At 56.0% G+C, this 13,090-nt stretch overlaps 1 protein-coding gene across 4 annotated transcripts; it reads right to left on the minus strand.

The window, feature by feature from the left end:
* Positions 1-59: 59 nt before the first annotated feature.
* Positions 60-10,931, minus strand: GLI1 (GLI family zinc finger 1). Of its 4 annotated transcripts, none has more exons than XM_081248732.1 (13): positions 10,553-10,931; positions 7,779-8,010; positions 7,236-7,362; positions 6,913-7,005; positions 6,452-6,647; positions 6,053-6,197; positions 5,611-5,700; positions 5,383-5,520; positions 4,921-5,070; positions 4,136-4,300; positions 3,401-3,631; positions 2,597-2,864; positions 60-1,958 (listed from the first exon to the last, which is right to left on the minus strand). In XM_081248732.1, the coding sequence occupies exons 3-13, from the start codon at positions 7,333-7,335 to the stop codon at positions 214-216; spliced, it is 3,321 nt and encodes a 1,106-aa protein (XP_081104858.1). In that variant the 5' UTR covers positions 7,336-7,362; positions 7,779-8,010; positions 10,553-10,931; the 3' UTR covers positions 60-213. The 4 variants fall into 4 exon arrangements, with proteins under 4 accessions (XP_081104858.1, XP_081104859.1, XP_081104860.1 ...); XM_081248733.1 differs by having other exon boundaries at positions 7,236-7,383; XM_081248734.1 differs by lacking the exon at positions 7,779-8,010.
* Between the last annotated feature and the right edge of the window lie 2,159 nt (positions 10,932-13,090).

Below are 13,090 nucleotides of genomic sequence, written 5' to 3' on the forward strand. Positions count from 1 at the left end.
AACATATAAAGCAGGGCTCTTTCTGATGCAGTTCCTTTATTATCAGGAAACAGTGTCATTATCAAATTCCTCCCCAAATATAGTTAGACTGTGTACAGCCCCAGCCCATACCTCCCATCCCTGGGGTATTCCAGGGCGCTATGGCTCCTCCTCCTGACTTCTTTGTGGGGATGGAAACCCCTTAGGAAATGTGGATCTGTGATTCCCCACTCCTTAAGCACTAGAGTTGAGGAACTGTGTCTCCCCAGGCAGGGATCCCAGTAGGACACTCATGTTGCCCACAGCCATGTTGAGGGCCCCAGAAGGAGGTGGGGTATGTTCAGAGCTGTCCCTCTGATCATGGGAGGGGGGAGGACTCAGCCCCTGGGGCTCATCCAGAATAGCCACAAAGTCCAGCTGAGTGTTGTCGAGATCGAGAGAGTCCAGAGGGTTACACACCTGCCCTTCAGGAGGAGGGTACAAGGCTGGGCCCCCTCCCAGCCTGCCCACCTCAGGATGGCCACAACTGGGGTTGGTGCCCCCTGCCTTGAGGGGCCCATAGCAAGTGGGTAGTGGGGGCAGAAGTCGGGGTGGTGCTGCTGCCCTATGGGAAGCCTTGTTTGCCCCTACTGCAAAATTTTCATGGCATGGTGAAGGGGTAGGATAGGAGCCTGACTTGTGATTGGGCAAGTTAGGTGCAAAGCCAGGTCCATATGTGGCCACTTGTGCCTTGGCAGGGCTCACGCTAACCTGGGAACCCCCCAGAAACTTGGGACTCTGGTAGAGAGGGTCCTGGGCGGGGGGATCTCCCCTGCCCCCTCCCTCCCACAGCAGCTCCTGTTGAGACTGAACATAATTACACACAAGCTGCGCCTTGAGCTGTCCTGTAGAATGAGTAGGGGACTCAAAATCCAGGTTGGGCCTGGGTTCTGAAGGAAGATAATCAGGAGGTGGCTGGGTATAGGTGCCTGACTGGGGATACTGGGGAGGGGGAGGCTGGGGATAGTGGGAGAAAAGAGGCTGTGAGCGTGGAGGCCCCTCACTGGGGTGGGCATTGAGGCAGGGTGCCAGTCCTGTGGAGTCAGAACCCACTGGACATCCCTGTTCCGGCTTCACCTGCACTTGTCCATAATGTTCAAGACGAGGACACTGGCCGTAGGCTCCAGCTGGAGGCTTGGGGCCTGGGTACAGCCCAGAGTGGGAAGGGAACTCACCCCATGTTTCTGGGGTGGGTTCAGGATAGGAGACCTGCTGGGGACAGGGGTTGGGGCCGTAGTTGGTAGGCGGACCAGGCCCAAGAGGCAGGGAGCCTGGACCTCTAGCTCCATAAGGCTCAGCTGCTGCCCCCTCAGGTCCCCCATATCCCAGAGTATCAGCAGGCGGGAAGTCCATATAGGGGTTCAGACCACTGCCCATCATGGAGGTCCCAACCTCTGGCTCCTCCCGTAGCCCTCTGGTATCCATGGCGACATTCTCAGTGATGCTGGGGGGCTGTGGTGAGTAGACAGAGGCTGGGAGTTGTGGATCAAAGTTCCGTCCTCTTCCTGCCACTGTGGAGGGTGTGTGGACACAACCCAAGCTCTTGAACCGCTGGACTCTGGCTGGGGCAGGGTGGTCAGCAGACCGGGCTGGGTCACTGGCCCTCCGGGTGACCCCTACGTTAGGGTTGTATCCTGGATACTCGGCTCGGCTTCTCCAGGGAGGTGCAGGAAGACCCCCCATCCGATCCAGGCTGGGTGCTGCAGTGGGTGGGGTACCACCTCCCCTGGCTGAAGCATATCTTGCCCGGAGCAGGTAGTGCTGGGCAGGCGTGAGGCCAGGCAGAGAGGATGCCCCATTCTCTGGTGGGGAACCAGGGGGGAAAGGGGAAGCCAGGGAGGAGCGGCGGCTGACAGTATAGGCTGAGCTGACGCTGCTGGAGCTGCTGCTGCGGCGGTCAAGAGATACTGGGGGGCCCAGACGGCGAGACCCAGGAGTTCCTGCAAGTGATAGGTAGAAAAGGCAGGGGGGCCAGGGAGCCCTCCGAGTCTCACCCTGCCTCCCCCAAGGGATAGCCTTGTCCTGGAATCCCAAGGAAGTCTCCTTAACTCTGACCACTCGGGTTTTTTTTTTTTTTTTGGTACGCGGGCCTCTCACTGTTGTGGCCTCTCCCATTGCGGAGCGCAGGCTCCTGACGCGCAGGCCCAGCGGCCATGGCTCACGGGCCCAGCCGCTCCGCGGCATGTGGGATCTTCCCAGACCGGGGCACGAACCTGTGTCCCCTGCATCGGCAGGCGGACTCTCAACCACTGTGCCACCAGGGAAGCCCAACCACTCAGTTTTGTCTCCTCCTTCACCCATGCCCTTTCTGCTTCTGGGTCACCAGGGATTCAGGGTCGCTGTGAACAGTCCTACAGGTTGTACACTGCACAATCATAGGGGACAGCATTTGCATCGTAGATTTTGTATGTCACAACAATTTTCTGATAGATGGAAGGAAAGCATCTTGAGGAAGGAGGACGTTTTTCTAATTGTACAAAGGAGCTGTATAGCAGCCCTGAAGGGTGAAGTCCTCCTTCCAACCCCAGGGAAGGTCCAGATCCCAGCCTAGCAACCACCCCCAACACCCATCTCTCACCGGTGTGGGTCAAGCTGGGCAGTTTGAGGCCCCGGGGCCCTATTGGTCGGAATTGGTGTAGCTGGTCCAGCCTAAGGTTCTCAAGGCGGCGAAGAGTAGACAGACCAGTGCCAGCAATGCAAGGCCCCTCATCCAAGCTAGACAGGTCCTCAGTGCTGCCCCCTGCATTTCCAGTCATTTCCACACCACTGTCTGTATTGGCTGCGCTGCCTGCTGGGGAGTGGTCACTGCTGCAGGACGACTGGGCCCCAGGGCTTGGCTGTGGCTTCTGTGGGGAAGATGAGGGCTAAGGGTGACACCCCTCCCCCTTCCCCACAGTTCCCTGAACTTGGTGAGTGACTAAAGCCTGTGTCCCAGTGACTGCTTAAGGGTATAGAGAGGGCTGAGCAAGTGAAAGACGAGGGTAAACTAGAGAAAAGGTGATGAGAAGAGCCTAGACTACCTTGACTCAAATTTGGGCTCTATGACCTTGAACAATTTATCTATGCCTCAGTTTCCTTATCTGAAAATGGGGAGAGTAAGTTCCTTTCTCATGAAGTTGTTGTGAGGAGTACGTGAAATTATACAGGCACAAGGCCTAAAATAATATACTAATTCCTATATATGAGTTTGTTGAACCTATTAAATAATTAATTACACTAAAATCCCTAGATTTGAGGTAGCCCAAGGAACAAAACTTGGATAAGAGACTGGGGGACCAGCCACAGAAGAGAGATTTGCACAGGAGGCGATGGACCAGTTGGGAGGGGACTAGAAAGATGTTAGCAGGGCAGGCGGGGGTATGGAGGCAGGGGGTTGCCTCACCATGGCACCCTCCGGTATAGTCAGTCTGCTCTCCTCCCTGATGGGGCCTCCGTCCCGCTCCCTCTTGGGCTCCACTGTGGAAAGAGCTGGTGCCCGGGGCAGGGGGCCATCTCCTCGGTGCCGCTTGGTCACATGGGCGTCAGGACCATGCACTGTCTTGACATGTTTCCGGAGCGAGCTGGGATCTGTGTAACGTTTGGTGCAGCCAGGGAGCTTACACACATAGGGCTTCTGTTGAATGGAGAGTGAAGACAGCAGGCAAAAGGATCAAAGCGGGAGAATTCAGAAGAAATGGGAAAAAGTGGTGGTAAGTGAGGACGAGGGGGGTCAGGGAGGAATGCATAGCACCCAAGGAAATAAGGAGAGTAGGGCCCTTGGAGTAAAGGATGAAAGGATCAAGGGGAAGATTAGGAAAACTGACAGCCCAGGCCTGGGAAAGATGAGGGGGTGAACCCAGGTCTGTGAGGCCTCATAAATTCAGGGGTTGAAGGGACCAGGGGTCTCTTCTAGTTAGAATGTGTCTATTTTAGTTTAGCCCTTTGGCTGGTTAGAGGAGGGGTGGTAAGTGGAAATTCTTGGTTTCAGAAAGACCTTCTTCAGGTGAATTATATGGGTCGGGGGTAGGGGGAACTCACCTCTGTGGAGAGGGTGCTGGGCTAAGGGATTTCTTATGGGGGAACCTCCCCAGTAGGTGGCTTCTTTAAGTGGGGAGGATCTCTTGAGTGGGGCATTCACCTCATTGGAGTGGGTCCGATTCTGGTGCTTGGCTCGGTCACTGGCATTGCTGAAGGCTTTACTGCAGCCCTCGTGTTCACACATGTATGGCTTCTCACCCGTGTGTGACCGCAGATGTGTCTTCAGATTTTCCAGGCGTGAGTATGACTTCCGGCACCCCTCAAACTAGGGGACATGGGGGGTCAAAGGATCGCTCTCAGACAGAAGGACATGGAGATTAGTGGAACCCTGAATCTCAAAAGGGACATATATCAGAGAATATAACTCAGGATGGGAGAGCACTGGGGCTTCAGAATTCCCAAAGTTCAGGGACAAGGGCAGGCAAGAGCTGGGGGAACAGAAGTAGCTGGAGGCACTCGGCCTGCAGGGACATGGAGCGGAGGCAGCGAGCAGCCCCTGGTCAAACCAGGGCACGTCTCCTGCATGGGGAGCCCAGACTGTCTTAGGAGGGGTCATCAGGGGAGCGTGTGTCCTCAGTGCAGGGCTTCCCCATCAGACAGAGTTCCAGACCCGGTGCCTAGGGCCCACTGTACTTCTAGGGGCCCACAAAAATGTTTTAATTTCTTTTAAAAACAAGGGGGAAAATTAGCTTTTAGGTCCAAGAAAGTGTTTTAATATATAATATCAATATGTTCATCTTCATACCAACCTAGTCATAAAATACAGCTTTTGAATATTTGTTTATGGAGGAAGGGACCTATAAAGGCAAAAGTCAGATTGGGCCCTGCCTTGGTAGGGGCTCCGATTTAGAAAGGAACCCTGAGCTTGGGGAGGGGGTGCCTCACCGTGCACTTATGTGGCTTCTCGCCTGTGTGTCTGCGCATGTGCACCACCAGCATGTACTGGGCTTTGAAGGGCCTCAGCTCCCTGGAGCAGCCCCCCCAATGGCACACAAACTCCTTCCGCTCTCCGTGGATGTGCTCGCTGTTGATGTGCTGAGGGAGAAGATGCAGAGGTTCTCTGCGGTTCCCTATGTCCCTGAGATCCACAACAGACCTGCCCTAGACCTCCCCACCCCACCATATCCCTCCATGGCTTCCCATCATGGGGGAAGAAGAGGCAGGAAGAACATCATAGCCTACAGCTCCGTTCTTCCAAGTTTCTAAAACAAAGCTACACCTCCTGAATTTCTGTCTACCCACTGGGCACCCAACCTCTGACCTCCTGCCCTTAGCCTGATTCCACCATGTCCCACCCAGAATGTCCTACAGGCTCCAGCCAGCACTCCTGTTACCCCTGCGGCTCACATGCACCAGCTGCTCCTGGGAGTCGAATTCCTGACTGCAGCCATCCCAGCGGCAGTCAGTCTCATACACAGAATCGTGCTCAGGCTTCTCCTCTCTCTCCAGGTCTTCCCGCCCATCCAGCATCCCCAGCAGGGGATCCTAGAGTAGGAGAGAAAATCCTAGTGTCACCTGGGTGACAGCTTTTGTTTTGCTCAGGTTGCAGGGGTAAAGCTCCCCGCTCCCCCTTACCTGCGTGCCAGTGGAGTTGGGGCTGCACATATCACCTTCCAAGGGCTCCTCCGGGCGCTTGCTAAGCAGCGCATCCAGCTCAGACTTCAGCTTCCCCAAGGGCAGAGGTGAGGATGGTGAAGGGAGAAGTGAGCAGGAGGAAGGGAGAGCCCAGCCAGGTCTTCCTGCCCTGAGTGCCCCCACCCAAGCAGTTGGAACCCCTGGGTTTGGAAGAGACTTCCTCCTTAGACTGCACTGGTGAATGGGATGGGCGAAAGGTGGGATCTCATTTGGAAGAGACTGATTCAACCCCAAGGAGCGAACCCTGGCACCCATACCCCTTAATTTTTCTGGCACTGAAAACTTTTACATCCTCTGTTCTTCATTCACCTTTCCCCTAAAAAGTCTACCACCCACCCACCCTGAACTGAGGGAAATCAGGTGACAATATGAGGACTCTCACCTGGCAAGTTGAGAGGGGTCCCCGGGACTGAGGATGTGGCATCATCCCACCCTGGGTGGGCTCATGGGGACCACAGGGCTGGACCCCGAAGGAAGGCGAGGTCCCTTTTTGGTGATTCATCTGGGGTGAGAATCCCAGAGATGGGCTGAGGAGGAGGAGGAGAGGCAGTTACTTAGGACTATCATCTCAGAAAGCCTCAGGAGTTCTTGAGCTCTTTGGAGGGTTTCTGGAAGACGGTATGGGAAGTGGTTGAGGCAGTCCCAGGGAAGTACTGAGGAGGGCTTCCACGCCTTTGAAGTGATAAGGATTCAAATAGGGTCAGGTGGTTTGGAGGGCTTGAGGCTTTTAATGGGGTTTGGTAGGGCCTTTAGGGGCCTCTTAGCCCGAGGCTGTCTGCACCTCATGGTGCCGATGGAGAGGTGACCATAGGAGCCCCCCGGAGATGCACAGCGTGAGTTGATGAAGGCCACGAGGGAGCTGGGTGAGGTGCGGATAACTGTCTGCAGGTCCAGGCTGGCGTCTGACAGAGGTGAGATGGAGAGAGCCCGCTTCTTGGTCAATTTGACTGCACTCCGGGGAGGAGGAAACAGTGGGGCTGGGGCAGGAAACAGGGGAGATAGATATGGTAAAGGAGCATGTCCCCCATGCATGCAGCCCATGGGTCCTGACTCTCAGCCAAAAGAAATGACACCAGACTCTGCCCTGTTGACCCCATCTGTGACCTCTTGATCATGCTCTGATTCCTTGATCCCATCTCCAAGCATTTCCTCTTCCAAAGCAGATGCCCTGCCCGCCAACTTTCTCCCTCAGGACAAGTCCCAAAGAGGCAGAAAGGAAAGAGATGTTGCCCGAAGCCTCACCCTCCGTGCAGCTACTGGTCTCTCTGGCTGGCCCGTAACTGTGGGGGCCGGACATGAGGGTGGCCTGGTGGCAGAAGGGCAGGCCAGGCAGTCCTAGAAAAGAGATACAGCTGGAATGGGGGTTGGGAATGGAGGACACATAAGGTCTCACCTTGAAACCCCAGGTAAGGCCTGATCCCATATTCCAAGCCCCAATGACATGGGGCCTCAGATCTTTTCGTATATGGGAAACTGGCATGGGGCCGGCGATAGACGAGGGATCCCTGGGACTGGGTGAGAGATCTGCCAGTCATCAAGGTCCGGGGATTGGTGTATGCACTGACCTTCTGTCCCCATGCTGGGAGCCCCCTGACTGGGGAGGGGCCGGAGACAGCATGGCTCGCCATAGCTACTGACTGGCGGTGGGGTCATCGAGTTGAACATGGCGTCTCAGAGGAGAGTGTGGGGACACTGCAGGAGGGGAAGGGAGATCTGCAAGTTATAAAGGCAGGAGAGAAATATGGAAGGTCAGATAACTAACTCAGATGCCACACCCTGGGCAGAGCACCTCCAAGACATCCGCCGTGGGAAATCAAGTTGAAACGAGCTTCACTCAGCCAGGGGAGGGTAAGGAGAGACGTCCCATAGAGGCAGAGGCAGAGGCAGTCTTGGGGATCTTTGTGGGAACTGGGTGGGAGCTGTGCGTGCGTGCGTGCGTGTGTGTGTGTGTGTGTGTGTGTGTGTGTGTGTAGGGGGAGTGTTGTGCACTAATTGTGCCTGTGAGCTTCAGGTGATTTTATACCATGGGCCCTCTGTTTCATCTTGTTCTGACCATGGGCCAGCTTTGAGGGGTGGGATGGGGGAACTCAGGAGGAGGAGTGACTGACCTCAGGCACTGGGCTGGCTGCTCAGCCTGAGCCCCTCTCCCTTTCTTCATTTGTTGCTCGCTGCCTAGGGACAGCCCGTCTACAACCTCTCCAGTGTCCAGCAGAGGGAGCCCTCGCCACAGCCCAGAGAGGCTGACGGGGCCAGGAGGGAGCCCAGATGATCTGTCCTTTCCTCTCTAAGGCAGAAAACTGTGTGGAAGGGGATAAAGTTTCTGAGGAGAGCCTCCAGGGTCTGTTGGGTACAAAGGATGGAAGCTGGTGTTATTCAGGGGTGGTTTGAATCTGGGCGCCCGCCTAACTCTTTTGGTCTGTTTTGGGGGAACAGGAAAGGGGCTGTGAGGGAAAACTTTGGGAAAATACACACACACACACACACACACGTCATCCATTAGAGAGGAGTAGTGAGGGAGAAGAGGGTGCCGCTGTCCGCTTTTCTCCTCAAACTCCAGTTTTTACTCCACCCCGGGTTTTCCTGTCTCCCGGGACTGAGGGTGGGGTGGGGCGGGGTAGGGTGGAGAGCGACAGGGAGCGGGCCGGCCGGCGCGGTGGGTGATCCCAGGATGCTGGGATTTAGGGTGAGGGCGGGGGTAAGATGGGGAGCGGAACCCGGACCCCATGACCCAGCCCGAGCCCCGCAGCCTGGGCTGTACTCTTCCTAACTCCTCCTTTACCAGCGGAGATCCGGATCCTGCAACCAAGACCTCCCAACTCGACCTTGGCACTACTTTGGGGGGGGGGCACAGCTGGCTGGCAGCTGGATGGGGGGACACTTCTCCCGCCTCTTTCCTCTGTGACTCACCCAGGGGAAGGAGGCGGGGGCTAGCAAACGACCCCCCAAAACTAAAGAGACTCCCCCAAACATGCCTACTCAGTCATCTTCCTGCCCCAGTGCCCAGCCATAGGGGAGGCCGAGATGGAAATTGGGCGACATCCCTCCTCACCCACGCGTGCCACAGCCCACCCACGTCTCCCCTTCACATTAGTGAAAGGAAGATTTCGCCAACTTTTCCAGCTTCAGAAAATTAAGTTTTTCTGGGGTGTGGATGAGAGCGCAGGATGGGGCAGGGAGCTCCAGGGTTCCCTTGCTGGAGCCCTGAATCATCCTCTATGTCTCCCAATTTTCCAGAATCCCCCCTCGCACCCCCGCTCCCCAACTCCCAGGAGTCGGCCCCGCCCCCCTTCTCCCGGTCCCGCCTTCCCCGCCCCCGTGCCTCCTCGGCCCACCCAAGTCGCTGCCGCAGGCTCTGGCTGCAGACGGCTCCGCTTCCCCCGCCCGCCCCGGGAGCCCAGTCGAGCGAGCCGCAGCGGAGTGGAGGGAGGGTGGACTGAGAGGCGGGACACATTCTTCCCTCCTCCCCTCAGTGCATCCAGAGAGCTGGCATTGGCGCCCGTGGGGGGGGGGGGCACTGTTGGAGAGTGGGAGTCCCCTTGGTGGGGTGAAAAAGAAGAACCCAGAAACTACAGGGAGAGAAAGTGACTAGGGTAAATAAAATAAGGTGTGTCTGGGGAGGGGGAGGGGCCAGGACACCTTAGGTTCCCGGGTATCCCAGCTGGCTTCCCAAGGGTTAACCCCTCCAGACCCCCGGGAACCCCCTAGTGACGTCAAGGGCGGGGTCTGTGCCGCCTGGCAGGGGATGCCTGGGAGATAATGGGGGGGGGTGTCTCTGGACCCCGCCCCCCAAGGAAAACCCACCCTTATTCCGGCCCTTACAACTCCCCCCCGGGAAACTGCGCTGCCTTCTCCCTCTACTGGACCGTAAAGACCTATCCTACGAAGACCCCAGTTCTCCAGCGCCCTAAAACCTTCAGTCCCCAGTGTCTATGGGATCCCCTTTCCCTAATCCTGTCCCCAAAGCTAGCTGCCCAGGACGGATTGTTTCGGGGTCATGGGGCCTGAAAGAGGCTTCAGAGCGGGGAGCAAGGGCAGGCAGGGTGGTCTGAGCCAGAGGAGGGGCCTCGGTCCCCAGCTCCCGTTCGGGAGGGGGGCCAACGGTGATGCACAGGCAGGCAGTGGCCAGTGGTCCCGCCCCATCCCAGTAGGGGTCTCCCTGTGGCTGGCCCCAGCTGCCCTGGTGGTCCTGAGGTCAGAGGGTCAAGACGAGGTCTCCTCAGCTCCTCCTTAGCACCCTGCCCACAGCCATTGGGACCCAGGAGTCCAAATTCCTTGGGGAGTCTTCCTAGGGCCTAAACTGGAGACTGACTCCACCAGCCCCCTTCCTACTCCAGAAGACAATTCTTTTTCCCCCAAATACATGCACCAGCAAGCACATCTGTCACAAGACAGGTCAGATCTTTAAGCCCAGCCGCCCCCCAGTGGCTTTGTCACCTCACACACCCTATCTAGGAGACTCTCCGTAGCTGTTCCCTCCTTTCAGAAACACTGATGTCTTCCTGCCCTGCGCTCACAATCACACCTGGAGTCCCCTCTCTATCACGCAGACCTCCAGCTAACCGTCCTTCCAACCTCTTCATCCCAACCTCATTAAAGTGAGATGTTCCTAACATGTGGGAGAGGCGGAGACAAAGAGATCCACAGTTGCCTGAGACAGAGACACACAGACTGTCAGAAGAAAAAAAATACACAGAAAGGGAGATACATTTGAAAAAATTCTCCAGACTTTCTAATATCTTATCCCAGGCTCTCCCACTCTTATTTTGCCTCTATGCCCTAGGTCTCCCGCCTTGGCTGGGCAGAGACCCTCGCAAGTAGAGCATCCCCTCAGGTCCCTTCCCCCACCGCTCCCAGGTGGTCCCCCTCCTGCCCCCCTTCTCACCTCTGTCTGGGCGCAGGGCTCGGGATGCGCGGTCCAGGGCTGGAGTCTGGGCTGGGGGGTGTGCGGTGGGGAGGGGGGGCGGACAGGGCTACAGCAGCGCAGCCTCGGGGCCACCCCCACCCCCCAACCTGGCCCCCAGCCCTCCAGCCGGCCCAGCCCGCCGGGCCGCGAGCCGGGACCACCCGCGAGAAGCGCAAACTTTTTTTTCCCTTTTGCAAAAACTTTTTCTCTAGCCGCTGGCGCGCCTCCGCTCTTCCCGCTCGCCCCTCACCTCCCTCCTATTTCCCTCCCTCTTGCCGTTCTGGAGGATGAGGCGGGGTAGCTGGAAGCAAGAGAGGGGGTGCCGGGCTTATTGCACCCCCAGGACCCCCAGGATCCTCCCCCTCCCTTGAGGCACCCTATACTGCCTAACCCCCCCCCCCCCCGCTGAACATGCTGCTAGTAGTGGGCAGTAAATCCCGGCGTGGATCCCTGGATCGGCTGCCTACGAAGAGGCTCTGAATCAGAGCCAGAAAAAACAAATTGAGAAATATATTGGGGGGCTGAGGGGTGACGAAAAAACTCACCCGAGAAAATATTGGAAGTAGGGTCGTCGACTTTAGTTGGTGCTAACTGAGCATTCCGTGACTATCCTGTAGTTTTTCTGCCGGCCTCACCCTTTGGATAGAACATGAAGGGGTTGGGACAGATTTGGGGTGGAAACAGGATTGGGACAGAGTTGGGTTGGGAGCCCTGGGCGGAAGGTGAGGGGTCCATGGAGCATAAAAGGGAGGAGCAGCGGCTGAGGCTCTGGGTGCAGCGCAGGGCCTGTGTTCACAAAGTTGCTAAGGAACCCTGAGACTGAAGCACTGCTCCCGGAGAACTCCTACTTTCCTTCATCTCGAGACTGGAGACTGGGACCACCTCTGCACCTCTACGCGGCACTCTCTCTTTCTGCTCTTCAAGGCTGTCTGCTCCCTCTGCTGGTCTTTCTGGCACATGACACCTTCTTCGAGTCTGACTGGAGGCAGAGGAGACTGGGGGAGGTGAAGGAGTAGGAGGCTTAGGTCCCCCCACCAAAGCCCGGCTGGGAGCCCATGCAGGGGTTGCATAAGCCCAAAGAAACAGAGGGGCACACCGGCAGAGGCTGCTACTGCAGAGTGGTAGTGTCTGATAGGGGAGTGCCCTGTCCCTTTGGACTTGTGTTGCCATGGTTACCGGATGCAGGGGAAGGGGCAGCTATTTTAATCTCTGAACTTTCTTTATGAGAAAGGGGAGAAGACATGGTGGGGGAAAGGAGCCTCTTCTTTTTCTGTCACCCCTCAGGTAGACCTCCCACATCCTAGCTCTGCTTCCAAGAACCACGCCTCCTTGGGTCTCGAGAGTCAGTCAGTTAACTGTTCAGTCTGAGGGTCAAGGGGAAAGGTGAAGCTAGGAAGAGGTCTGAGGCCTGACAAATATATGTATTAACTGGGAGGACAGATAAGGAGCCCTATTTTAGCCTCCCTCCCCCACATGACTTTGACCCAGACAGTTATACCCAGGGGTCAGGCAAGATCAATGATAACTGGAGAAGAGACCTTACACATGCCCCTTCCAGGGAGCTCTTTTTTTTTTTTTTTAATTTATTTTTGGCTGTGTTGTGTCTTTGTTGCTGCTCTCGGGCTTTCTCTAGTTGCAGCGAGCAGGGGCTACTCTTCGTTGCAGTGTGAGGGCTTCTCATTGCGGTGGCTTCTCTTGCTGCAGAAGACATGCTCTAAAAGCGCAGGCTTCAGTAGTTGTAGCACACGGGCTCAGTAGTTGTGGCACGCAGGCTCTAGAGCGCAGGCTCAGTAGTTGTGGCTCATGGGCTTAGTTGCTCTGCGGCATGTGGGATCTCCCCGGACCCCACGGGATCAAACGTGTGTCCCCTGCATGGGCAGGTGGATTCTTAACCACTGTGCCAGAAGGGAAGCCCCAGGGGAGCTCTTTAGAGCGCATTGCTTTCTCCTCCCCACCCAGGACTCTAGATCAGCATTCTCAAACAATTTGGCTTCAATGTCCCTTTATGTTCTGAAAAATTACTGAGCTTTTGTTTACGTGATTTATATCAATTTACCATATTAGAACTTAAAACTGAAAAAAAAGTTTGTAACACAAGAATACAGAAGCACACATCCCATTAACAAAGATGTCAGGAAGGTGATGTAATCACATGTCCTACAGCCTCTGGAAAACTCCACCGTAGGCTGCTGAGATATTGAAAATTAAAAAGGCAAATAACATCTTAGTTTTATTATGAAAATAGTTTTGACTACATGAAAGGGTCTCAGGGACCTCCTGGAGGTTCCCAGGCCACACTCTGAGAACCATTGCTCTGAACCATCATCCCAGACCTTCTTCATGACTCACACTTGTTGATTTTTTTTCCTCATTTTTATTAGGAAAGTGTAAACATTTGCCTCCCTGATGGGTCCTACCCCCCCCCACCAAAGAAAAACCAGAGAACTTTTCAGGCTCAGCACTCCTCTCTCTGGACTCTCATTTCCGGGGCTCTCCCAAACACCTCCCGTCAGCCCA

Source organism: Mesoplodon bidens, assembly GCF_964165515.1.
Source record: "Mesoplodon bidens genome assembly, chromosome: 11".
Classification (NCBI taxonomy): domain Eukaryota; kingdom Metazoa; phylum Chordata; class Mammalia; order Artiodactyla; family Ziphiidae; genus Mesoplodon; species Mesoplodon bidens.

Excerpts from the sequence above, each read along its gene's own strand:
- GLI1 (XM_081248734.1), bottom strand. The coding sequence starts at position 7,335 with ATGTTCAACTCGATGACCCCACCGCCAGTCAGTAGCTATGGCGAGCCA. Across the intron at positions 7,006-7,235 it reads TCCCAGCATGGGGACAGAAG|GACTGCCTGGCCTGCCCTTC; the intron begins GTCAGTGCATAC and ends TCTCTTTTCTAG. Across the intron at positions 5,071-5,382 it reads CCCAGGAGCAGCTGGTGCAT|CACATCAACAGCGAGCACAT; the intron begins GTGAGCCGCAGG and ends CTTCTCCCTCAG.